Source organism: Bos indicus x Bos taurus, chromosome X, assembly GCF_003369695.1.
Source record: "Bos indicus x Bos taurus breed Angus x Brahman F1 hybrid chromosome X, Bos_hybrid_MaternalHap_v2.0, whole genome shotgun sequence".
NCBI classification, from domain to species: domain Eukaryota; kingdom Metazoa; phylum Chordata; class Mammalia; order Artiodactyla; family Bovidae; genus Bos; species Bos indicus x Bos taurus.
In genome coordinates, this window is record NC_040105.1 from 94,858,551 (window position 1) to 94,886,378 (window position 27,828).

Consider the following 27,828-nt stretch of genomic DNA (forward strand, 5'->3'; position numbering starts at 1 on the left):
GATCTTATAAGGAGACTGCTGGCAAATCTGACCAATCTGTGCCCAGGAGAGAGGCATTATCTTTACTATCCTGTCCAGGAGTCAAGTCTGTTCTCTGACCGGGAGGCAGATGCTATCTCATCTTTCAAAGCTGACTGCTTTGAAAACGATATTTCTAGACAAAAGTTATCATAAGACATGTAGAAATGCCATGAATTGCCTCCCCACAGTAAATTCTGGGAGCCTAGATCACTAGCCTCTTCATGGAACCAATTGCCTACTTCTAAATTTCCATAATACTATTAGCTTGTGCAGTTACATCACTGTCCATTTGCTCTTTCTACCACAAACATCTGAATCTACCCTTAGACAAAATACGAACTTCGTTTTAATTCAAATCATAGGTATATATGTATTCTATATGAACACAATAAAATATTCCAAGCTTACATTGTGGCTTCCCTGCTGTCTCTGCAACTTCTTTGAAGCTAAGCAATTTGGACAATTATGATGGCAAAACGTAGGTAATATAGTAATCCTTCAGCTATGGATTGAATATCTGTGTTCCCCTCAAAATTCATATATTGAAATCCTAACCCTGAATGTGATGGTATTAAGAAGCAGGGTCTTTTGGAAGTGATTAGGTCACGAAGGTACAACCCTCTTGAGTGGGATTAGTGGACTTACAAAAGAGACCCTAGAGAGCTCCCTTACTCCTTCTACCCTGTGAAGACATAGTGAGAAGACAAGTACCTTTGTAACAGAAATACGAGATAAATTTTCATCACTATGGTACCAGTGAAAAAACTGGAGCATCCATAATGATGAACCACTATAGCGATGTTAATAACCCTGAAATTTTATCGTCAAACAATTTAAAATGCTATTGTAGAAATTCATTTTTAAATGTATTTTCAGGGAAAGATGGTGATAATAAATGCAAGTGAAGTGCAGTTAACAGATCCTAAGTGGTGGAGATCCATTTTTTGCTCCATCCATAGGTCTCAAAAGAAAAATCTTTTTGTTCTTCCTACATAAAGCTTCCTCTTCAGCATAAGAGGTTGCACTTTTTGTCTGGAGGGAGTCCGTGGCCCAGCATACGGGTAAGGTGCCCCACCTTTCCACTCGAAATTCCAGAAAGCTCTGCCTGGCGGGTTTTGGCTACCGCCCCTCCCTCCCATGTGGTGCTAGTGGTAAAGAACCGGCCTGCCAATGCAGGAGACGTTAGAGACACGGGATCGATCCCTGGGTTGGGAAGATCCCCTGGAGAAAGAAATGGCTACCCACTCCAGTATTCTTGTCTGGAGAATACCATGGACAGAGGAGCCTGGTGGGTTATAGTCCATAAGGTCGCACACAGTCACCCCGTGGACAAGACTGAAACGACTTAGCACGCCTCCCTCGCGTAGTCCATTCAAGCTGCAGTTTAGGCTTTTCTCACTAGGTGGCACCAACACACCTCTATTTAAAAATTTATCTGCAAAGACGTTTATTCAAGGAGCAGAAATATACAATACTCTTCCTTAAAACCCAGACTTTGAGCCAATGTACAGAGCGATTTTAATCTTGTCTGGAAAAAAAAATGGCCGATGGGTGTAAAAAGCACTATAAAAATATATACTCTAGGGCCTGCATACAATGAAACATCAAGTAAAGGTAGCGCCTTGGCAGTCTGCAGCAGACAAGAGAAGCGCAGTGCAGCGTAGGTGGAATGAGATTGGGCGCCAGAGCGGGTCTGGACAGCTGTGTCCTGTACTCTCAACAGGGGTTGCCAGACGGGATGGGGGACAGAGAAGTGAGGGTTAACGTCCTGCTGTCTGAGAGGGACCACGCTAAAAGATACATCAATGAATGTGAAGTAGACTTGGGGTCCACAGAAATTGTAACTGCTTTCATACACATATGAATTTCCTAAACAAGACTGATATCACAGTAAACAAACCATTCCAAGACATAGCGCTCGTGCTTAGTTGGTTTGGACTCTCTGTGACCCACACACTGTATCCCACCAGGCTCCTCTATACATGGGATTCTCCAGGCAAGAATATTGGAGTGGCTTGCCATATTCATCTCCAGGGGATCTTCCTGACCCACGGATTGAACCCAGGTCTCCTGCATTGCAGGTGGATTCTTTACCGTCTGAGCAACAAGGGAAGCCCAAGGCATATGTTGTGCTGTGCTGTGCTTAGTCACTTGGTTGTGTCTGACTCCTTATGACCCTATGGACTATAGCCACCAGGCTGCTCTGTTCGTGAAGATTCTCCAGGCAAGAATACTGGAGGGGGTTGCCATGCCCTCCTCCAGGGGATCTTACCAACCCAGGGATAAAACCTGGGTCTCCTGCATTGCAGGTGGATTCTTTACCGTCTGAGCCACCAGGAAACCCCAGGATTACTTGAGTGGGTAGCTTATCCCTTCTCCAGGGGATCTTCCTGACCCAGGAATCGAGCAGAGGTCTCCTGCACTGAAGGCATATTCTTAGCAGCTGAGCTCAGTTCAGTTTAGTTCAGTCACTCAGTCATGTCCAACTCTTTGCGACCCCATGGACTGCAGCACGCCAGGCCTCCCTGTCCATCACCAGCTCCCAGAGTTCACTCAGACTCATGTCCATCGAGTCAGTGATGCCATCCAGCCATCTCATCCTCTGTCGTCCCCTTCTCCTCCTGCCCCCAATCCCTCCCAGCATCAGAGTCTTTTGCAATGAGTCAACCCTTTGCATGAGGTAGCCAAAGTACTGGAGTTTCAGCTTTAGAATCAGTCCTTCCAAAGAACACCCAGGACTGATCTCCTTTAGGATGGACTGGTTGGATCTCCTTGCAGTCCAAGGGACTCTCAAGAGTCTTCTCCAACACCACAGTTCAAAAGCATCAATTCTTTGGTGCTCAGCCTTCTTCACAGTCCAACTCTCACATCAATACATGACCACTGGAAAAACCATAGCCTTGACTAGACGGACCTTTGTTGGCAAAGTAATGTCTCTGCTTTTGAATATGCTATTTAGGTTGGTCATAAATTTTCTTCTAAGGAGTAAGTGTCTTTTAATTTCATGGCTGCAATCACCATCTGTAGTGATTTTGGAGCCCAGAAAAATAAAAGTCTGACACTGTTTCCACTGTTTCCCTATTTCCCATGAAGTGATGGGACCAGATGTCATGATCTTCGTTTTCTGAATGTTGAGCTTTAAGCCAACTTTTTCACTCTCCAGTTTCACTTTCATCAAGAGGCTTTTTAGTTCCTCTTCACTTTCTGCCATAAGGGTGCTATCATCTGCATATATCTGAGGTTATTGATATTTCTCCCGGCAATCTTGATTCCAGCTTGTGCTTCTTCCAGCCCAGCATTTCTCATGATGTACACTGCATATAAGTTAAATAAGCAGCGTGACAATATACAGCCTTGATGTACTCCTTTTCTTATTTGGAACCAGTCTGTTGTTCCATGTCCAGTTCTAACTGTTGCTTCCTGACCTGCATACAAATTTCTCAAGAGGCAGGTCAGGTGGTCTGGTATTCCCATCTCTTCAAGAATTTTCCACAGTTTGTTGTGATCTGCACAGTCAAAGGCTTTGGCGTAGTCAATAAAGCAGAAGTAGATGTTTTTCTGGAACTCTCTTGCGTTTTCTATGATCCAACAGATGTTGGCAATTTGATTTCTGGTTCCTCTGCCTTTTCTAAATCCAGCTTGAACATCTGGAAGTTCACAATCCACGTACTGATGAAGCCTGGCTTGGAGAATTTTGATCATTACTTTGCTAGTGTGTGAGATGAGTGCAATTGTGTGATAGTTTGAGCATTCTTCGGCATTGCCTTTCTTTTGGACTGGAATGAACACTGACCTTTTCCAGTCCTGTGGCCACTGCTGAGATTTCCACGTTTGCTGGCATATTGAGTGCAACACTTTTACAGCATCATCTTTTAGGATTTGAAATAGCTCAACTGGAATTCCATCACCTCCACTAGCTTTGTTCATAGTGATACTTCCTAAGGCCCACTTGACTTCACATTTCAGGATGCCTGGCTCTATGTGAGTAATCACACCATCGTGGTTATCTGGATCATGAAAATCTTTTTTGTATAGTTCTTCTGTGTATTCTTGCCACCTCTTCTTAATATCTTCTTCTTCTGTTAGGTCCATACCATTTCTGTCCTTTATTGTGCCCATCTTTGCATGAAAAGTTACCTTGGTATCTCTAATTTTCTTGATGAGATCTCTAGTCTTTCCCACTCTATTGTTTTCCTTTATTTCTTTGCATTGATCACTGAGGAAGGCTTTCTTATCTCTCCTTTCTATTCTTTGGAATTCTGCATTCAGCTGGGTATATCTTTTCTTTTCTCCTTTGTCTTTCGCTTCTCTTCTTTTCAGAGCTATTTGTAAGGCCTCCTTAGACAACCATTTTGCCTGTTCACATTTCTTTTTCTTTGGGATGGTCTTGATTATTGCCTCCTGTACAATGTAATGAACCTCCATCCATAGTTCTTCATGCACTCTATCAGATCTAATTCCTTCAATCTATTTGTCACTTCCACTGTATAGTTTTAAGGGAATTTGATTTAGGTCATACCTGAATGGTCCAATCCCAAAGAAAGGCAATGCCAAAGAATGCTCAAACTACCACACAATTGCACTCATCTCACACGCTAGTAAAGTAATGCTCAAAATTCTCCAAGCCAGGCTTCAGCAATACGTGGACTGTGAACTTCCAGATGTTCAAGCTGGTTTTAGAAAAGGCAGAGGAACCAGAGATCAAATTGCCAACATCTGCTGGATCATGGAAAAAGCAAGAGAGTTCCAGAAAAACATCTATTTCTGCTTTATTGACTATGCCAAAGCCTTTGACTGTGTGGATCACAATAAACTGTGGAAAATTCTGAAAGAGATGGGAATACCAGAACACCTGACCTGCTTCCTGAGAAATCTGTATGCAGGTTAGGAAGCAACAGTTAGAACTGGACATGGAACAACAGACTGGTTCCAAATAGGAAAAGGAGTACATCAAGGCTGTATATTTTCACCCTGCTTATTTAACTTATATACAGAGTACATCATGAGAAACGCTGGGCTGGAAGAAGCACAAGCTGGAATCAAGATTGCCAGGAGAAATATCAATAACCTCAGATATGCAGATGATGCCACCCTTATGGCAGAAAGTGAAGAGGAACTAAAAAGCCTCTTGATGAAAGTGGAAGTGGAGAGTGAAAAAGTTGGCTTAAAGCTCAACATTCAGAAAACGAAGATCATGACATCTGGTCCCACCACTTCATGGGAAATAGATGGGGAAACAGTGGAAACAGTGTCAGACTTTTATTTTTCTGGGCTCCAAAATCACTACAGATGGTGATTGCAGCCATGAAATTAAAAGACACTTACTCCTTGGAAGGAAAGTTATGACCAACCTAAATAGCATATTCAAAAGAAGAGACATTACTTTGCCAACAAAGGTCCGTCTAGTCAAGGCTATGGTTTTTCCAGTGGTCATGCATGGATATGAGAGTTGGACTGTGAAGAAGGCTGAGCACTGAAGAATTGATGCTTTTGAACTGTGGTGTTGGAGAAGACTCTTGAGAGTCCCTTGGACTGCAAGGAGATCCAACCAGTCCATTCTAAAGGAGATCAGCCCTGGGATTTCTTTGGAAGGACTGATTCTAAAGCTGAAACTCCAGTACTTTGGCTACCTCATGCAAAGGGTTGACTCATTGCAAAAGACTCTGATGCTGGGAGGGATTGGGGGCAGGAGGAGAAGGGGACGACAGAGGATGAGATGGCTGGATGGCATCACTGACTCGATGGACATGAGTCTGAGTGAACTCTGGGAGCTGGTGATGGACAGGGAGGCCTGGCGTGCTGCAGTCCATGGGGTCACAAAGAGTCGGACACGACTAAGCGACTGAACTGACTGAACTGAACTAACTGAATGGTCTAGCGGTATTCCTTACTTTCTTCAATTTACATCTGAATTTGGCAAAAAGGAGTTCATGATCTGAGCCACAGTCAGCTCCTGGTCTTGTCTTTGCTGACTCTATGGAGCTTCTCCATCTTAGGCTCCAAAGAATATAATCAATCTGATTTTGGTGTTGACCATCTGGTGATGTCCATATGTAGAGTCATCTCTTGTGTTGTTGGAAGAGGGTGTTTGCTATGACCAGTGCCTTCTCTTGGCAAAACTCTGTTAGCCTTTGCCCTGCTTCATTTTGTACTCTAAGGCCAAATTTGCCTGTTACCCCAGGTATCTCTTGACTTCCTACTTTTGCATTCCAGTCCCCTATAATGAAAAGGACATAAATTCTACAGTATTAGTAATAACATTAAATGTGAATGCATTAAACAGGCCAATCAAAATAAGAGATGATCAGACTGGATAAAAAGTCAATCCAATAATATGCTACCTGTAGGAGACATAATTCATATTCTAAAATGCATGTAGATATGTGTGAATGGTACACCATACAAACAGCAATCATATAAAAGCTGGAGTAGCTATACAAATATCAGATAAAATAGACTCAAAATACAGAAAAATGTTACTAGAGATAAAAGCTACCTTTTATACTCTTATATAAGGGTTAATCCAAGATATAACAATTTTAAACATATGCACACATAGTAAGAGTCTCAAAATAATTGTCTCTCCAAAGATGCTCCCATTCTAATAACTAAAATCTGTAAATATGTTACTTTACATAAGAAAAGGAACTTTTTAGATGTGAATCAGTCAAGGATTCTGAGATGTGAATATTATTCTGGATTATACAGATATCCAGATGCAATGTAATCACAAGGTATAAAAGAAAGGAGGAGAGTCAAAAAAAGAAATGTGACAGCAAAAGAGACATTGATGTATAGAACAGTCTTTTGGACTCTGTGGGAGAGGGCAAGGATGGGATGATTTGGGAGAATGGCATTAAAACATGTATCATATCATATAAGAAACGAATCGCCAGTCCAGGTTTGATGCAGGATACAGGATTTTCGGGGCTGGTGCACTGGGATGACCCAGAGGGATGGTACGGGGAGGGAGGTGGGAGGGGGGTTCAGGATGGGAAACACGTGTACACCCGTGGTGGATTCATGTTGATGTATGGCAAAACCAATACAATATTGTCAAGTAATTAGCCTCCAATTAAAATAAATAAATTTAAATTAAAAAAAAAAAGAAATGTGACAACCAAATCAGAGTGATCAGAGTCAGAGTGATGTGGCCACAAGCCAAGGAATAGGGACAGCCCCTAGAACCTGGAAAAGGCAAGAAACAGATCCTCTCTTACAGTCTTCTGAAGGAAAAAACCCTACCCAACCTTGATTTTATCCCAGTGGAACTGATTTCAATTTTCTGACCTTCAAAACTGTAAAATAATAAATGTGTTGTTGTGCGTGGGTACTTAGTCACTCAGTCATGTCCAGCTCTTTGCAACCCTATGGACTGTAGCCTGCCAGGCTCCTCTGTCCATGGGATTTTCCAGGAAAGAATACTTGCATGGGTTGCTGGGCCCTCCTCCAGGGATTTTCCTGACCCGGGGATCAAACCCAAGTCTCCTGCATCTCCTGCATTGCAGGCAGATTCTTATAGCAGGTTGCTATATCCTTCTCCCAGGGATCTTCCAGACCCAGGGAACAAACCCATCTCTTCTGCATTGCAGGCAGATTCTTTATCACTGAACCACCTGGGAAACCCTATGTGTTTCTGTAAGCCACTAAAGTTGTGGTAATTTGCTACAGCAGTAGTAGGAAACTAAAACATGTATGAAACAAAAATTGGCCAAAATTTGGGGAGAAACAGATAATTCTAAAATAATTATTGGAGATTTCAATCCCATAGTTTCCATAATGAATAGAAAAGCTAGGCATAAGATCAAGGGGTATCAAGGGGGCCTTCCCTGGAGGTCCAGTGGATGATATATCATGCTTCCAGGGCAGGGGGAATGAGTTCAATTCCTGGTCAGGGACTAGGATCCCACATGACTCACAGTGCAGACAAAAAATAAATAAATCAATCAACAAGGAAATGGAGGTCTTAAACACAATAATCTAAATATATAAAAATACATACAAATGAACCTGGTGGTGGTTTAATCACTAAGTCATGTCCGACTTTTTTGTGACCCCATGGACTGTAGCCCTCCAGTCTCCTCTGTCCATGGGATTCTCCAGGCAAGAATACTGGAATAGGTTGCTATATCCTTCTCCCAGGGATCTTCCAGACCCAGGGAACAAACCCATCTCTTCTGCATTGCAGGCAGATTCTTTATCACTAAACCACCAGGGAAGCCCATAAGTGAACCTACTGGATCCAAATAAGCCACAATTCAATAGGAAGAAAGTACGCACTTTCGCCAAACCTAACTTGATCAGATAACTAATTCTGCAACATTCTATATAACAGAAATACTCCTGAATCTGCTTACATAATATACACAAACACGTTTGTTTTATTTTGTCTTGTAACATTCATAAATGTTTTCTAAGACAGTAATAATATTGAGATTAAAATTGTATATCTCTTAAAGGAAGGATGAAACAGGAAGCAAACACATATTTGCTGCCAGTCTATATGTTCCAGATACTCTGGTACACCGTCAGCAAAAATAAGACCACACTGTGGCTCAGATCATGAACTCCTTTTTGCCAAATTCAGACGTAAATTGAAGCAAGTAGGGAAAACACCATTCAGGTATGACCTAAATCAAATTCCCTTACAACTATACACTGGAAGTGACAAATAGATTGAAGGAATTAGATCTGATAGACAGAGTGCCTGAAGAACTATGCACGGAGGTTCATGACATTGTACAGGAGGCAGTGATCAAGACCATCCTTAAGAAAAAGAAATGCAAACAGGCAAAATGGTTGTCTAAGGAGGCCTTGCAAACAGCTCTGAAAAGAAGAGAAGCGAAAGACAAAGGAGAAAAGGAAAGACATACCCAGCTGAATGCAGAGTTCCAAAGAATAGCAAGGAGAGATAAGAAAGCCTTCCTCAGTGATCAATGCAAAGAAATAGAGGAAAACAATAGAGTGGGAAAGACTAGAGATCTCATCAAGAAAATTAGAGATACCAAGGTAACTTTTCATGCAAAGATGGGCACAATAAAGGACAGAAATGGTATGGACCTAACAGAAGAAGAAGATATTAAGAAGAGGTGGCAAGAATACACAGAAGAACTATACAAAAAAGATTTTCACGATCCAGATAACCACGATGGTGTGATCACTCATGTAGAGCCAGGCATCCTGAAATGTGAAGTCAAGTGGGCCTTAGGAAGTATCACTATGAACAAAGCTAGTGGAGGTGATGGAATTCCAGTTGAGCTATTTCAAATCCTAAAAGATGATGCTGTAAAAGTGTTGCACTCAATATGCCAGCAAACGTGGAAATCTCAGCAGTGGCCACAGGACTGGAAAAGGTCAGTGTTCATTCCAGTCCAAAAGAAAGGCAATGCTGAGGAATGCTCAAACTATCACACAATTGCACTCATCTCACACACTAGTAAAGTAATGATCAAAATTCTCCAAGCCAGGCTTCATCAGTACGTGGATTGTGAACTTCCAGATGTTCAAGCTGGATTTAGAAAAGGCAGAGGAACCAGAAATCAAATTGCCAACATCTGTTGGATCATAGAAAACGCAAGAGAGTTCCAGAAAAACATCTACTTCTGCTTTATTGACTATGCCAAAGCCTTTGACTGTGTGGATCACAACAAACTGTGGAAAATTCTTGAAGAGATGGGAATACCAGACCACCTGACCCGCCTCCTGAGAAATCTTTATGCAGGTCAGGAAGCAACAGTTAGAACTGGACATGGAACAATAGACTGGTTCCAAATCAGGAAAGGAGTGTGTCAAGGCTGTATATTGTCATCCTGCTTATTTAACTTATATACAGAGTACATCATGAGAAATGCTGGGCTGGATGAAGCACAAGCTGGAATCAAGATTGCTGGGAGAAATATCAATAACCTCAGATATGCAGATGACACCATGCTTATGGCAGAAAGTGAAGAACTAAATAGCCTCTGATGAAAGTGAAAGAGGAGAGTGAAAAAGTTGGATTAAAACTTAGCATTCAGAAAACTAAGATCATGGCATCTGGTCCTATCACTTCATGGCAAATAGATGGGGATAAAATGGAAACGGTGTCCATTTTATCCCTGTATTGCAAGGCCTCCTTAGACAACCATTTTGCCTGTTTGCATTTCTTTTTCTTAAGGATGGTCTTGATCACTGCCTCCTGTACAATGTCATGAACCTCCATGCATAGTTCTTCAGGCACTCTGTATTCCCTCCTCTAATTTATTTTTTGGGGCTCCAAAATCACTGCAGATGATGACTGAAGCCATGAAATTAAAAGACGCTGGCTCCTTGGAAGAAAAGCTATGGCCAACCCAGAAAGCATGCTAAAAAGCAGAAACATTACTTTGTCAACAAAGGTCCGTCTAGTCCAGGCTATGGTTTTTTCAGTAGTCATGTATAGATGTTTGAGTTGGGCTATAAAGAAAGCTGAGCACCGAAGAATTGATGCTTTTGAACTGTGGTGTTGGAGAAGATTCTTGAGAATCCCTTGGACTGAGAGGAGATCCAACCAGTCCACCCTGAAGGAAATCAACTCTGAATATTCACTGGAAGTACTGATGCTAAAGCTGAAACTCCAGTACTTGGCCACCTGATGTGAAGAGCTGACTCATTGGAAAAGATCCTGATGCTGGAAAGATTGAAGGCGGGAGGAGAAGGGGATGACAGAGGATGAGATGGTTGGATGGCATCACAGACTCAGTGGACATGAGTTTGAGTAAACTCTGGGAGTTGGTGATGTACAGGAAAGCCTGGCATGCTGCAGTCCATGGGGTCGCAAAGAGTTGGACATGACTAAGCTACTGAAATGAACTGAATTTACTTTTGATTTTTTTATGTTTTTTGTTATTCTGTTCCTCTTTTTCCTCTTTTATTTTTCCTTTTGTATTAGTGAATATTTTCAATATTCACTATTTCACTATTCACAGGCAGATTCATTATTCAATATTTTCAATATTAAAATATTTTATATTCTAATATTTTTAATATTCAAATATTTCACTGGAGGAATATTTTGATTCCTTTAATAATTTTGTCACTATTTTAAAAAGATTGTCATTTAGGGCCTACCAAATGCATCTTAACATCTTATCAGAATCTACATTTCACTTATACTCATGATAAATTTATCTCCCTAAATTTTAACAAGATATAGAAACATGACATCTATATGGCTGTATTCCCTCCTCTAATTTTTGTGGTATTATTGCTGTACTTATTACATACACACATATATATATAGATATAAAATTCATTGATATATACTATGATGATTACTTCACTTTATGTAATTTTCTGTCATTAAAGAAAGTGAGCTGTGCGGTGCTCAGTAGGTCAGTTGTTTCCAATTCTTTGGGACCCCATGGACTGTGTGTAGCCCACCAGGCTCCTCTGTCCATTTGATTTTCCAGGCAAGAATACTGGACTGGGTTCCCATTTCCTACTCCAGGGCATCTTCCTGACCCAGGGATCAAACCCACATCTCTTGCATCTCCTGCATTGCAGGCAGATTCTCTTCCACTGCACCACCTGGAAAGCCCCAAAAGAAACTAAGAGGAGAAATAACAATTATATATTTATAAATTTGGTATTGATGCTTTTGAACTGTGGTGTTGGAGAGGACTCTTGAGAGCCCCTTGGACTGCAAGGAGATCCAACCAGTCCATTCTAAAGGAGATCAGTCCTGGGTGTTCCTTGGAAGGAATGATGCTAAAGCTGAAACTCCAGTACTTTGGCCACCTCATGCGAAGAGCTGACTCATTGCAAAAGACCCTGATGCTGGGAGGGATTGGGGGCAGGAGGAAAAGGGGACGACAGAGGATGAGATGGCTGGATGGCATCACTGACTCGATGGATGTGAGTCTGAGTGAACTCTGGGAGTTGGTGATGGACAGGGAGGCCTGGCGTGCTGCGATTCATGGGGTCACAAAGAGTTGGACATGACTGAGCGACTGATCTGAACTGAACTGAAGTTTGGTATATTGGGCTTCCCAGGTGGTGCCAGTTGTAAAGAACTCACTTGCCAATGCAGGAGACATGAATTCAATCCTTGAGTTGGGAAGATCTGGAGGGGCATGGCAACCCACTCCAGTATTCTTCCCTGGAGAATCTCCAGTTTGGTATATCAGCCATCTAAATTGTCATTTCTGATTCTCTTCATTTCTTCCTATAGATCAAATTACCATCTTGTGTTACTTCCTTAGTCCAATGAAGTTTTATTCCCACCAGCCTTTCCTGTCCTATTATTGTCAAACATATCATTTCTCCTCTACTGGCCTCTACTGACCTCCTTGTCACCTAAGGAGTTCATGGAGCTTCATGAGATTCCATCTGGAAAAGCATTTTGGGTTCTTAAATGGGAAAAAAAGCAATGGCTGTCAACTAACTACTTTCCAATTTATACTGCAGATGTCATCAAGTTCTGCATTGGATGAACTCAATAATATTCTAAGTATTTATGGTATCTTTAACTGAATGACAATTTGTGGCTAAATGGAAGGTTACTGCCCTTAAGGAACCATGGCAACTCACCTTTCCTGAGTGTCAGCCACTTTTCATTTGTTGGCATATACATTTCTCACAATGCTTCTGTGTGGTAGAGGTTATCTGTCACAATCTATAAAAGAAGAAATTAAGATTTAAATAGGACTGTAAAAACTTTCATGAGATTTCATGATTAAATATATTCCTTTCAATTAATTGGTCTGCTTCCTATTTTATTTTTTGCCTTTTAAGTTAGATCAGAGAAACATCTGAACTGGATATTTGTAATATCTTTGAACCACTGGGTTGTAAATTACAGCAGAAAAAAGTGTGATAACAGGTATGCTGGGAAAGAAAATGGGGGAGAATTAAGAAATGTTTCTCTCAGTGCTTGACACATCATTGATTCTGAGGTCTTGAGCAAGTCTTCTCCCCTCCACTGGCCCCATTTCTAAATCTGGGTTATGCTACTGAAGCCTGCAAAATAGGGGCTGATCTTCACCCCATCCCAGGAGATATTTGACACTGTCTAGAGACATTTTTGGTCATCACAGATCAAGTTGGAAGTTGTGTTATTAGCAGTTAGTGGATAGAGGCTAGAGATGCTGACCAACTTATGATGCACAGAACAGCTCCCACAACAAAAAATTATATTTCAGAGCGTAAATAGTGTTGAAGTTGAGAAACACTTTTCCAGGCACTGCTACTCTCATTAGGATCCCCCAGAGGTCACACACATATACATCCTGGTATCTATATCTGTCAGTAGCACCAATAGAGAAGCACCACACTCATGCACCCAATGCTCAGTTTTTGACTATTAAAATATTCATGGATTTTCATATTAGGTTTTACGATTTTGTTGAGGACAGAGAGGGGAAAAAAATTTAGTTGAGCCCATTCAACTTACACATAAAACCATATCGTTTTTCAATAGAACTTGACTGTAAAACTGTTTAGCAGAGAATTGTTAAAGCGGGAAAATTATAGAAAGAAACTAAATATACAGAACAGGAAATGTCTTTAATTAAAGCATGTCTAAATGAATGATGGGATTTTAGGCAACCATTAAAATGAACTATGTTTAACAAAGAGAAATTATTTTTTGACCTTTAAGATTGACAAATACTAATTTTTAAAAATTTGTGTTGATCATTTTGGCAAGTATGTAGAAGGAACAGACACTTTTGTAACACGTAGTCTCAATTTTTGTTCTTCATAATTTAAACTGTGGGTTTGTCACATGTCTGCTCTCATATTTTTCCCTCTGAGAGCTCATCTAATAACCACTTCTACCTTATATCTTCCTATACCCCTCTGTAGTTGTCCCAACCCACACTCACTTAGAATCACTCTACACAGTGGAGATCTGGGCAGTGATAGAAATTATCACCTCACTTTTAGACATTTCATATAGTCTTTTGTCTCTTTAATTCATCTTCGAGATTCCTCTCACAGAAACACATTTGCTTTAATGCCAGGACATACAAAGTAACTAAAGGAAAGCATAGCTTAATGCTGGCTTGGCTGACTAGGACCCTCGAATAAATGTCAAAAGTTTGAGGTCCCACTGATTAGCTGAATAGAAATTCTGGGATAAATTCAGGTCCCCTCTACTGGTGTTACATCTAAAAGAAAACAAATCTTTATATGAATAGTTAGGAATGTAATCTTTGGAGTCAGACAAATCTGGATTCCTCAAGGTGTGGCTCTGCCATGTCATCTCAAATCAGTGAGACAATAAATTTTTACCTTTGAGAATGTGTGCTAATGGTTAACACTGTTTCCTCTTTTTTCCAAAATTTTTAAATGGTTATATATTCATATTAAAATAATTATTATTTTAAACTTCCTGTGTGCTAAGTCACTTCAGTCATGTCCAACTTTGCTACCCTATGGACTGTACCCTGCCAGGCTCCTCTGTCCATGGGATACTCCAGGCAAAAATGCTGGAATGAGTTGCCATGCCCTCCTCCAGGGAATCTTCCTTACCCAGGGATCGAACTCTCATCTTATGTCTCCTGCATTGGCAGACAGGTTCTTTACCACTAGTCCCACCTTCAGTTCAGTTCAATTCAGTTGCTCAGTCATCTCTGACTCTTTTCGACTCCATGGACTGCAGCACACCAGGCCTCCCTGTCCATCACCAACTCCTTGGAAGCCCCTTTAAATATCTTATATCCATTAAAATTTATAGTGGTCATGCTTTTTTATCAATATATCCTCTAAGAATCTTGCCCACAGAAATGCATGCACTGCAGCACTTACTGCTGCACTGTTTGTAATAGCCAACACCAGGAAACACAAAACTTATCCATTACTAGGAGATTTACTCAGTGAGTTATAATATAGACTTACAGTGAAGTTTTGTGAGCTGGGCAAAAGCAATGAACTGCATTTTATTTGGATGGAAAGTTGTTCACGAAATATAAGTATTCTTTTCTTAATAAATATCCAAAATCTTAAATAGTATTTCCAATTGATACTGTAAACTATAAATGCTATTATTTTCTAAATAATGAAGAAGAGGAACATTAGCTTCTCATTTGCAGTTAAAGTTCATCTGTCCATTCACTACATCTGTGGTCTCTCCCAGAAAAAAAAACAGAAAATAACCCTTAAGGTGTTCACTCAAGTTTTTATAAGTGCATAAGACCCTTCCTCCATGAGGCAATATACAATATTATTTAACAACTTGGCCACTTCATTTCTGAAGACACTGAAGACTAAAACTTCCCATCAAGATGGGTGCTATATGGACAGAAATTTGTTAGGTTAGTATCTCAGGCCATCAGTAGACTAGGATATATTTAAGGCAAAAATTATAGGGTGAGAGATTGAGAAACAGAAGATAAATATGCTACAGCATAGTTATAATTATATTATTAGAAAGATAAAATTGGACTTCTCAACATATTACATACTTCAGAATGGTTTTGTGTTGTGTCAATAGGTTGGGAAAGATTGAGGGCAAGAGAAGGATGGGGCAGCAGAGGATGAGATGGTTAGATAACATCACTGACTCAGTGGACATGAGTTTGACCAAACTCCGGGAGATAGGGAAAGACAGGGAACCCTGGCATGCTGCTGTTCATGGGGTTGCAAAGTGTCAGACATAAATTAGCAATGAACAACAAAAGGTTTTTGCTTAGGGTTAGGTTCTTTTTCCCCTTTTGTATCTTGATTTTTTTTGTCTGGGGCTTTATTTTGTTTTGTTATGGGAGTAAGGAAGAAGAAAGATCAGGTAATGAAGCAGTGGATATTAATGTTAAATGAAAAATGCAAACTGAAGAACAGTATACGTATTATGATATGTTTTTAATTACTGCATAGATCATATTTATTTTTTTAAATTTTATTTTATTTTTAAACTTTACATAATTGTATTAGTTTTGCCAAATATCAAAATGAATCCGCCACAGGTATACATGTGTTCCCCATCCTGAACCCTCCTCCCTCCTCCCTCCCCATACCATCCCTCTGGGTCGTCCCAGTGCACTAGCCCCAAGCATCCAGTATCGTGCATCGAACCTGGACTGGCATCTCATTTCATACATGATATTTTACATGTTTCAGTGCCATTCTCCCAAATCTTCCCACCCTCTCCCTCTCCCACAGAGTCCATAAGACTGTTTATACATCAGTGTCTCTTTTGCTGTCTTGTACACAGGGTTATTGTTACCATCTTTCTAAATTCCATATATATGCGTTAGTATACTCTATTGGTGTTTTTCCTTCTGGCTTACTTCACTCTGTATAATAGGCTCCAGTTTCATCCACCTCATTAGAACTGATTCAAATGTATTCTTTTTAATGGCTGAGTAATACTCCATTGTGTATATGTACCATAGCTTTCTTATCCATTCATCTGCTGATGGGCATCTAGGTTGCTTCCATGTCCTGGCTATTATAAACAGTGCTGTGATGAACATTGGGGTACACGTGTCTCTTTCCCTTCTGGTTTCCTCAGTGTGTATGCCCAGCAGTACCTCAAATAGCCAAAGCGATCTTGAGAAAGAAGAATGGAACTGGAGGAATCAACCTACCTGACTTCAGGCTCTACTACAAAGCCACAGTTATCAAGACAGTATGGTACTGGCACAAAGACAGAAATATGGATCAATGGAACAAAATAGAAAGCCCAGAGATAAATCCACACACATATGGACACCTTATCTTTGACAAAGGACGCAAGAATATACAATGGATTAAAGACAATCTCTTTAACAAGTGGTGCTGGGAAATCTGGTCAACCACTTGTAAAAGAATGAAACTAGAACACTTTCTAACACCATACACAAAAATAAACTCAAAATGGATTAAAGATCTCAACGTAAGACCAGAAACTATAAAACTCCTAGAGGAGAACATAGGCAAAACACTCTCTGACATACATCACAGCAGGATCCTCTATGACCCACCTCCCAGAATACTGGAAATAAAAACTGGAAATAAATCATATTTAAATGTATATCATAATAGGTATACTGTTCTTCGATTTGCATTTTTCAGTTAACATTAATAAATAAAATAAATCAAGACAAATTTAAGGGATATACACAAAACTATTAACGGTGGTAATTTCTGGAAGTGGGAATTAAAAAACATTAACTTTCTATTCCATATATTTTTATATTTTTGTTGTTGTTAGAGCAGCTTTATTGAGCTATAATTCATGTATATAATTCAACAGTTTTAAGTAACTGATTTTTACTATATTTACAGCTGGTGCTGGAGTGGCAGCTGCATGTCACTGAAGCGAATGTGAGGAGATACCCCACATGCAAGAGCAGAGAAGTCCCAGAAAGATGGTAGGTGCTGGAGCAGCAGCTGTGTGGTGCTGAAGTGACTTTGAGGAGATACCCCACAACCAAGGGCAAAGGAGAAGCCCCAGAAAGATGGTAGAAGGGGTGAAATTGCATTTAGAATCAAACCCCATACCCACCAGAGATGCTCAGAGGGCTCAAACAAATCTTGTGAACACCAGGACCCAGAAACTCCACAGAGACTGAGACAGAATTGTGTTTGAGTGGCTCCTGTGGAGGTATGGGTCAGCAGTAGACTGCCATGGGGGCAGGGGCTCTGGGTGCAGCAGACTTGGGTATGGCATAAGCCCTCTTGGAGGAGGTCACCATTAACCCCACTACAGAGCTGCCAGAACTTACACAGGGCTGGGGAAATAGAGTCTTGGAGTGCATAAACAGAAACTTGTACACACCAGGACCCAGGAGAAAGAGGCAGTGACCCCACAAGAGACTGGCCCAGACTTGCTTGTGAGTGTTCAGGAGTCTCTGGTGGAGGCGTGGGTCGGCGGTGGCATGCTGCAGGGTTGGGGGCACTGAATGTAGCAGTGCGTGCATGGAACCTTTTGAAGGAGATCGCCATTATCTTCATTAACTCCACCATAGTTTGGTCCCAGGTAAATAACAGGTAGGGAACACAGCTCCACCCATCAACAGAAAATTGGATTAAAGATTTACTGAGCATGGCCCCAATCACAAAGAAAGGCAATGCCAAAGAATGCTCAAACTACCGCACAATTGCAGTCATCTCATATGCTAGTAAAGTAATGATCAAAATTTTCCAAGCCAGGCTTCAACAGTACATGAACTGTGAACTTCCCAATGTGCAAGCTGCATTTAGAAAAGGCAGAGGAACTAGAGATCAAATTGCCAATATCCATTGGATCATAGAAAAAGCAAGAGAGTTCCAGAAAAACATCTATTTCTTCTTTACTGACTATGCCAAAGCCTTTGACTGTGTGGATCACAATAAACTGTGGAAAATTCTTCAAGAGATGGGAATATCAGAACACCTGACCTGCCTCTTGAGAAATCTGCATGCAGGTCAGCAAGCAACAGTTAGAACTGGACATGGACAACGGATTGGTTCCAAATCGGGAAAGGAGTACGTCAAGGCTGTATGTTGTCACACTGCTTATTTAACTTATATGCAGAGTACATCATGAGAAATGCTGGGCTGGAGGAAGAACAAGCTGGAATCAAGATTGCCAGGAGAAATATCAATAACCTCAGATATGCAGATGACACCATCCTTATGACAGAAAGTGAAGAAGAACTAAAGAGCCTCTTGATGAAAGTGAAAGAGGAGAATGAAAAAGTTGGCTTAAAGTTCAACATTCAGAAAACGAAGATCATGGCATCCACTCCCATCACTTCATGGCAAATAGATGGGGAAACAGTAGCTAACTCTATTTCTCTGGGCTCCAAAATCACTGCAGATGGTGATTGCAGCCATGAAATTAAAAGATGCTTACTCCTTGGAAGGAAAGTTATGACCAACCTAGACAGTGTATTAAAAAGCAGAGACATTACTTTGCCAACAAAGGTCCGTCTAGTCAAGGCTATGGTTTTTCCAGTGGTCATGTATGGATGTGGGAGTTGGACTATAAAGAAAGCTGAGCACCGAAGAATTGATGCTTTTGTTTTTTGTTTTTTTTGTTGTTGGAGAAGACTCTTTTTTTTTTTTTTTAGTTTTCTGTTTTTTTTTTTTTTAATTTTATTTTTAAACTTTACAATATTGTATTAGTTTTGCCAAATATCGAAATGAATCCGCCACAGGTATACATGTGTTCCCCATCCTGAACCCTCCTCCCTCCTCCCTCCCCATACCATCCCTCTGGGTTGTCCCAGTGCACCAGCTCCAAGCATCCAGTATCGTGCATCGAACCTGGACTGGATGTTGTTTCATACATGATATTATACATGTTTCAATGCCATTCTCCCAAATCTTCCCATCCTCTCCCTCTCCAACGAATGGGAGAAAATAATAGCAAATGAAGCAACTGACAAACAACTAATCTCAAAAATATACAAGCAACTCCTACAGCTCAACTCCAGAAAAATAAATGACCCAATCAAAAAATGGGCCAAAGAACTAAGTAGACATTTCTCCAAAGAAGACATACAGAGGGCTAACACACACATGAAAAGATGCTCAACATCACTCATTATCAGAGAAATGCAAATCAAAACCACAATGAGGTACCATTTCACGCCAGTCAGAATGGCTGCGATCCAAAAGTCTACAAGCAATAAATGCTGGAGAGGGTGTGGAGAAAAGGGAACCCTCTTACACTGTTGGTGGGAATGCAAACTAGTACAGCCACTATGGAGAACAGTGTGGAGATTCCTTAAAAAACTGGAAATAGAACTGCCTTATGATCCAGCAATCCCACTGCTGGGCATACACACTGAGGAAACCAGAAGGGAAAGAGATACGTGTACCCCAATGTTCATCACAGCACTGTTTATAATAGCCAGGACATGGAAGCAACCTAGATGTCCATCAGCAGATGAATGGATAAGAAAGCTGTGGTACATATACACAATGGAGTATTACTCAGCCATTAAAAAGAATACATTTGAATCAGTTCTAATGAGGTGGATGAAACTGGAGCCTATTATACAGAGTGAAGTAAGCCAGAAAAAAAAACACCAATACAGTATACTAACGCATATATATGGAATTTAGAAAGATGGTAACAATAACCCTGTGTACGAGACACCAAAAGAGACACTGATGTATAGAATTGATGCTTTTGAACTGTGGTGTTGGAGAAGACTCTTGAGAGTCCCTTGGACTGCAAGGAGATCCAACCAGTCCATCCTAAAGGAGATCAGTCCTGGGTGTTCTTTGGAAGGACCGATGTTGAAGCTGAAACTCCAGTACTTTAGCCACCCGATGTGAAGAGCTGACTCATTTGAAAAGACCCTGATTCTGGGAAAGATTGAGGGCAGGAGGAGAAGGGGACGGCAGAGGATGAGATGGCTGGATGGCATCACCGACTCAATGGACATGGGTTTGGGTGAACTCCGGGAGTTGCTCATGGACGGAGAGGCCTGGTGTGCTGTGATTCATGGGGTCGCAAAGAGTCGGACACGACTGAGCAACTGAATTGAACAGACATGGATATACCAAATTTTGTTTATTAATTCATCAGTTGATAAATGTTCAAGTTGTTTCTATCTTTTGGTCTTGTGAATAATGCTGCTATGAAACAACTCTTTATATGAATACATTTTTTCATTTCTTTTGAGTATATACCTAGGAATGAAATTGCTGAGTCATATCATTTTCAAACTTTGAGGAATTGCCAGATTATTTTCCAAAGTGGAAGCACCATTTTACATTACCACCAAGAGTTTACAATGGTTTTAATTTCACCACATCCTCACCAGCACTTGTTAATACATGTTTTTCTGATTCTAGCCATTCTATGGGAGTGTGAAGTAGTATTTCATTGTGGTTTTGATGTGCATTTCCCTAATGACTAATGATGTAAAGCATTTTTCAGGTATTTATTGACCACCTGCATATCTTCCGTGGATTCTATTTGAATACTTGCTCATTTTTCAGTTGTGTTGTCTTTTTGTTATTGAGAAGTAGATTTTTTATATATATAGTAGATATCAGTTTCTTATCTATAAGATTTGAAAATATTTTTCCTTAGTCTAAGGTCTGTACTTTCACCTTTTAAAATTTATTGAGAAATAATTGACAAATATAATTGTTTATATATGTGTGTAATTATTTGATACACATATAAATTGTAGAATGATTACCAAGATCAAGATAATTAACATATCACTAACTCATATAGCTAATATTAATATATCACTCATATAGTTAATATAGGTAAATTTTTTGTGATGAGAATGCTTAAGACCTACATCCAGCAACTTTCAAGTGTATAATGCTATTTTATACTGTATTATATATACAGCATTAACTGTAGTCACCATAATGTACATTAGCTCCTCAGAATTTATTCTTATAATTAAAATTTTGTGACCTACATTGCTTCATTTCCCCTCCTCCCAACCACTGGCAATCACCATTCTATTTTATTTCTATGAAATCAGCTTTTAAAAAATATTCCACATGTAAGTGACACCATACTGTATTTGTCTTCCTCTGTCTGGAGGATTTCACTTAGCATAATGCCCTCCAGTTTATCCATTTTGTTGCAAATGGCAAGACTTTCTTCTTTCTTATAGCTGGATTATATTCCATTGTGTGTGTGTGTATGTGAGTGTGTACACATACAATGAAAAAATGAAACATGTATAATATCATGTATGAAATGAGTCACCAGTCTAGGTTCAATGCACGATACTGGATGTCTGGGGCTGGTGCACTGGGATGACCCAGAGGGAGGGTATGGGGAGGGAGGAGGGAGGAGGATTCAGGATGGGGAACACAGGTATACCTGTGGCGGATTCATTTCGATATTTGGCAAAACTAATACAATATTGTAAAGTTTAAAAATAAAATAAAATTAAAAAAAGAAAAAATATATGCGTGTGTATACATATATATGTATATATACATATATATGTATATATACATATATATCATATCCCTCTTTTTTACCCATTCACTCACTGAAGAACATTTAAGCTGTTTCCATATCTGGGCTATTGTGAATAATGCTGAAATGAACATAAGGGTGCAGATATCTCTTGAAAATACTAACTTCAGTTCCTCCAGATATATAGCCAGGTGCAAGATTGCTGGATCATATGCTGTTTTTTCTGAGTGGTGTAAGATATGGGTGCAGTTTCCTTCTTTTGTATGTGGATATCTAGCTTTCTTAGTACCATTTACTGAAGAGTCAGTCCTTTCTCCATTGTATGTTCTTGACACCTGGGTCAAAAATTAGTTGACTCTATATGAGTGGGTCTATTTCTGCACTTTAAGTTCTATTCCAGTATCTGTTTCTTTGCCAGTACCATAATGCTTTCATTACTATAGTTTTGTAATACAGCTTAAACAGTTGAAGTGACAAATAGGTTCAAGGGATTAGATCTGATAGACAGAGTACCTTAAGAACTATGGACAGAGGTTCATAACACTGCACAGGAGGCAGTGATCAAAACCATCCCCAAGAAAAAGAAATGCAAAAAGGCAAAATGGTTTTCTTAAGAGGCCTTACAAATAGTTGAGAAGAGAAGAGAAGTGAAAGGCAAAGAAGAAAGGGTAAGATATACCCAGCCGAGAGCAGAGTTCCAAAGAATAGCAAGGAGAGATAAGAAAGCCTTCCTCAGTGATCAATGCAAAGAAATAGAGGAAAAAAATACAATGGAAAAGACTAGAGATCTCTTCAAGAAAATGAGAGATACCAAGGGAACATTTCATGCAAAGATGGGCACAATAAAGGACAGAAATGGCATGGACCTAACAGAAGCAGAAGACATTAAGAAGAGGTGGCAAGAATACATAGAAAGAACTGTATAAAAAAGGTCTTAATGACCTGGATAACCACAATGGTGTGATCACTTATCTAAGAGTCAGACATCATGGTGTGTGAAATCAAGTGGGCCTTAGGAAGCATCACTATGAACAAAGCAAGTGGAGGTGATGGGATTCCAGTTGAGCTTTTTCAAATCCTAAAAGATGATGCTGTTAAAAAGTGCTGCACTTAATATGCCAGCAAATTTGGAAAACTCAGCAGCGACCACCAGACTGGAAAAGGTCAGTTCTCATTTCAATCCAAAAGAAGGGCAATGCCTTTTGAACACAAAGAATGTTAGAACTACTGTACAATCACGCTGATTTCAAATGCTAGCAAGGTAATGCTCAAAATCCTTCAAGCTAGGCTTCAACAATTTCTAGAATTTCTAGATGTAAAAACTGGATTTAGAAAATGCAGAGGAACCAGAGATCAAATTGCCAACATCTGTTAGATCATAGAAAAAGCAAGGGAATTCCAGAAAAACATCTTGTGCTTCACTGACTATGTGAAAGCACTTGACTGTGTAGATCACAACAACCTGTGGAAAATTCTGAAAGAGATAGGAACCCCAGAGAAACCTGTATGCAGGTCAAGAAGCAACAGTTAGAACCAGACATGGAACAATGGACTGGTTGAAAACTGGGAAAGGAGTACATTAAGGCTGTATATTGTTACCCTGTTTATTTAGCTTATATGCAGAGTACATCATGTGAAACACCCAAGGATGAAGCTCAAGCTGGAATCAAGACTGCCAGGAGAAATAACAATAACCTCAGATATGCAGATGACACCACCCTTATGGCAGAAAGCGAAGAGAAACTAAAGAGCCTCTTGATGAAGGTGAAGAAGGAGAGTGAAAAAGCTGGCTTAAAACTCAACATTCAAAAAACTAAGATCATGGCATCCGGTCCCATCACTTCATGGCAAACAAATGGAGAAAAAATGGAAACAGTGACAGAGTTTATTTTCTTGAGCTCCAAAATCACTGCAGATGGTGACTGCAGCCATGAGGTTAAAAGATGCTTGCTTCTTGGGATAAAAAGTTATGACCAACCTAGACAGCATATTAAAAAGCAGAGACATCACTTTGCTGACAAAGGTCTGTATAGTCAGGTTTTTCCAGTAGTCATGTACAGATATGAGAGTTGGCCCATAAAGAAGTCTGAGTGTCAAAGAACTGATGCTTTCGGACTGTGGTGCTGGAGAAGAAAAAGACTCTTAAGAATACCTTGGACTGCAAGGAGATCAAACCAGACAATCCTAAAGGAAATCAAACCTAGATATTCATTGGGGTTGAAGCTCCAATACTTTGGTCACCTGATGTGAAGAGCCGACTCATTGGAAAAGATCCTGATGCTGGGGAAGATTGAAGGCAGGAGGAGAAGGCAGGGACAGAGAATGAGATGGTTGGATGGCATCATCAACTCAATGGACATGAGTCTGAGCGAACTCCAGGAGATAGTGAAGAACAGGGAAGCCTGGCATGCTGCAGTCCATGAGATTGCAAAGAATCAGACACAACTGAGTGACTGAACAACAATATAGCTTAAAATCAGGTAGTGTGATGCTTTCATCTTTGTTCTTCTTTTTCAGGATTGTTTTCAGCTATTTGCCACCTTTTATAGTTCCAAACAAAATTTAGGATAATTTTTTTTCTGTGAAAAATGCCATTGGAATTTTGATTGGGATTGCACTGAATCTACTTTTAGGTAGTATGGACATTTTTACAATATGAATTGTTCCAATCCAAGAACATGAGATGTCTTTCCATCTGTTTATATCTTCTTCAATCTCTCTCATCAGTGTTGTATACTTTTCAGTGCACAGATCATTTTAGACATGATATCAAAAGCAAGATTTAAAAATAGAACTACCATATGATCTAGCAATTCTACTTCTGCATATACAGAAATCATGAACTTGAAGAGATATCTGTACTTCCAGGTTCACTGCAGCATTATTCACAATAGTCAAGATATGGAAAAAACCCAAATGTCCAAGAGACAAATAAATGGATAAAGAAAATATGGTGTGCACATGTCATGGAATATTATCCAGCCTTAAAAAGAAGGAAATCCTTTCTTTTGTGACCACATGGATGAAATGAGAGGACGTTGTACTAAGTAAAATAAGCCAGTCACAGAAGGGCAAACACTATAAATGAGGCATCTAAAATAGTCAAACTCATAGATGTAAAACAGAATGGTGCTTGCCAGGGGCTGACAGGGGAGAAGAAAAGGGGAGTTGTTGTTCAATGGGTATAAAGTTTCAGTTATGCAAGGTGAAAAATAGAGATTTGCTATACAACATAGTGCCTGAGTTAACCTTATGGTATTGTGAACTTTAAAATATGTTAAGAAGATAGATTTCATATTAAGTGTTATTACCACAGAAATAACCATTAAAAAAACAAGTAAATTTTTGGAGTTGATGGGTATGTTTATCACTTTGATTGTGGTGATGGTATCATGGGTATATGTGTATATCCAAACTCATCAAATGTGTACATTAAATATGTGCATTTTTGTATATCAATTACACCTCAATAAAGCTTCAATAAGCAAAAACTGATAAATTGGACCTCATGAAAATCAACATTTGCTCTATGAAAGGCCATATGAAGAAGATGAAAAGGCAAGCCACAGACTGGGAGAAAGATATTTGCAAAGCACATATTCACCAAAGGACTTGCTTCTAGAATGTATAAAAATCTCTCAAAACTCAACAGTAAAAAAAAAAAAAATCCAATTAGAAAATTGGCAAAATACTTAAAGGCACATTTCACTGAACAGGATATAAAGATGGCAAGCAGGCATATGAAAACATGTTCAATATCATTAACCATTAGGGAAATGCAAATTAAAACCACAGTGAGATATTACTAGACATTTAATCAGTGGCTTACATAAGAAATAGGAGGATCACCAAATGCTGGTGAGGATGTAGAAAAACTGGATCTCTAACACAATGTAAAAAGCCACTTTGAAAAACACTTTGCAAGTTTCTTTAAAAACTGAATACGTGGGCTTCCCTGATAGTTCAGTGGTAAAGAACCCGCCTGTCAATGCAGGAGACACAAGTTCTATCCCTGATCTGGGAAGATCTCACATGCTGCGAAGCAACTAAGCTTGTGAACCACAACTACTGAGCCTGTGCTTTAGAGCCTGGGAACCGCAACTACTGAGTCTATGTGATGCAACTACTGAAGCCCAAACACCCTAGAGCCCACGCTCCACAACAAGAAAAGCCACTGCAAGCCTATGCACTGCAACCAGAGTTTAGCCCCCACTTGCTGCAACTACAGAAAAGCTCATGCAGCAACGAAGACCCAGCACAGCCAAAAAAAAAAAAAAAAACTGAATATGCAATTATCATATGACCTGGCAATTGAACTCCTGGCTATTTATCCCTGAGAAATGAAAATTTATATTAACACACAAACCTGTACACAGATGTTTATAGCAGCTTTGTTCATAAAATTCAAAAGCTGGAAACAACCCTGATGTCATTTAACAGGAGAATTATTAAACAAATTGTGGTGAATCCATATCATGAAATACTACCCAGAAAAAAAACAAAAGTAAAAACAAAGAACTGTTGATGCATTCAATAACTTGGATGAACCTCAAGAAAATTACGAGTGAAAAAATTCTCAAAATGTTTCAGTTATATAACATCCTTTTCTACTTTTATATTTTTGTGTATGTGTTCATAACAGGTGTCGACCTATGATCTTCCTTTCTTATAAACTCCTTTCCAAGTTTTGGTATCAAGAATATGCTAGACTCACAAAACAAGTTGAGATGCATTTTTCTTTTTTCTGTTATATTAAAGAATTTATGTATGAAAAGTGAAAATGAAAGTGTTAGTAATTCAGTGGTGTCCAACTCTTCGTGACCCAATGGGCTGTAGCCCCCTCCCCATGGACTGTAGCCCTCCAGGCTCTTCTGTCCATGGGATTTCCCAGGCAAGAATACTGCAGTGGGTTGCCATTCCCTTCTTCAGGGGATCTTCCTGATCCAGGGATTGAACCCGGGTCTCCTGCATTGCAGGCAGATGCTTTACCATCTGAGCCACCACTGAACCCCAATTTATGTATGATCTGTATCATTTCTTTTGGAAATGTTTGGAAGAATTCACCAGTTCTGGAGAATTTTTTTCAAGATAGGTTTTAAATTACAGATTCAGTTTCTTTAATATATATGAGACTATTCAGATTTTCTATTTCCTCTTGGATCCATGTAGATAGTTTTGTTTTTCAAGGAATTTTTCCCCATTGTATATAAACTGCTAAATTTATTGGCAAACTGATTTCAAGTTTTACCGACCATTTCTTTTGCATCATCAATGCAAATATTCAAACAGTGGAAAGATACTTGAGCATGTGGTATCTCACTGTATTAGTGTTCATTAATTCAACTGCACATACTCATAGCAAAAGAAATAAAACAAAAATACTTCACTGAAGAATATCCTCTATGAAGCAGTTAAAATTGATTTATTAGAGCCCAATCATTGAGGATATGTACTTCTAATATTCTGTGTGATGAAATAAGTATACACAAAGTGCTTTGCAAAGTAGAATGAATGTCTAGAGGAAAAGAAGTTATGTAATTATTTCAATAGCATGCACTCTATAAGGCAGTGTGGTAGAGAAACAATCTAGGCTTGAGTGTCAAACGTGAGTTAAAATTGATATTATGCCTCTTATTAGTACTGCTACCTTAAAAATGCCCTTAACCTCTTTGCTTAACCTTTGCTGTGTTATGTCGCTTCAGTCGTGTCCAACTCTGTGGGATCCATGGACTGTAGCCCACCAGGCTCCTCTGTTCACGGGACTCTCCAGGCAAGTGTACTAGAGTGGGTTTCTGTGCTCTCCTCCAGGGGATCTTCCCAACCCAGAGATCGAACCCATGCCTCTTATGTCTCCTGCATTAGCAGGCAGGTTCTTTACCACTAGCGCCACCTGGGAAACCCCTGTACCTATTTACTTGTTTGTAAAATGTGAGCAACGACTCTTACATAAGTGAATTATTGTGAATAGCTAA

At 39.7% G+C, this 27,828-nt stretch overlaps 1 protein-coding gene across 1 annotated transcript in view; it reads right to left on the reverse strand.

The window, feature by feature from the left end:
• ZMAT1 (zinc finger matrin-type 1) overlaps positions 1-27,828 on the reverse strand; it is a 168,732-nt gene that overhangs the window by 92,527 nt on the left and 48,377 nt on the right. The window contains exon 2 of the mRNA XM_027533952.1: positions 12,571-12,655. Within this exon, the coding sequence (XP_027389753.1) occupies positions 12,571-12,613 (43 nt within the window). The 5' untranslated portion in view covers positions 12,614-12,655. The remainder of the gene's footprint in view (positions 1-12,570; positions 12,656-27,828) is intronic.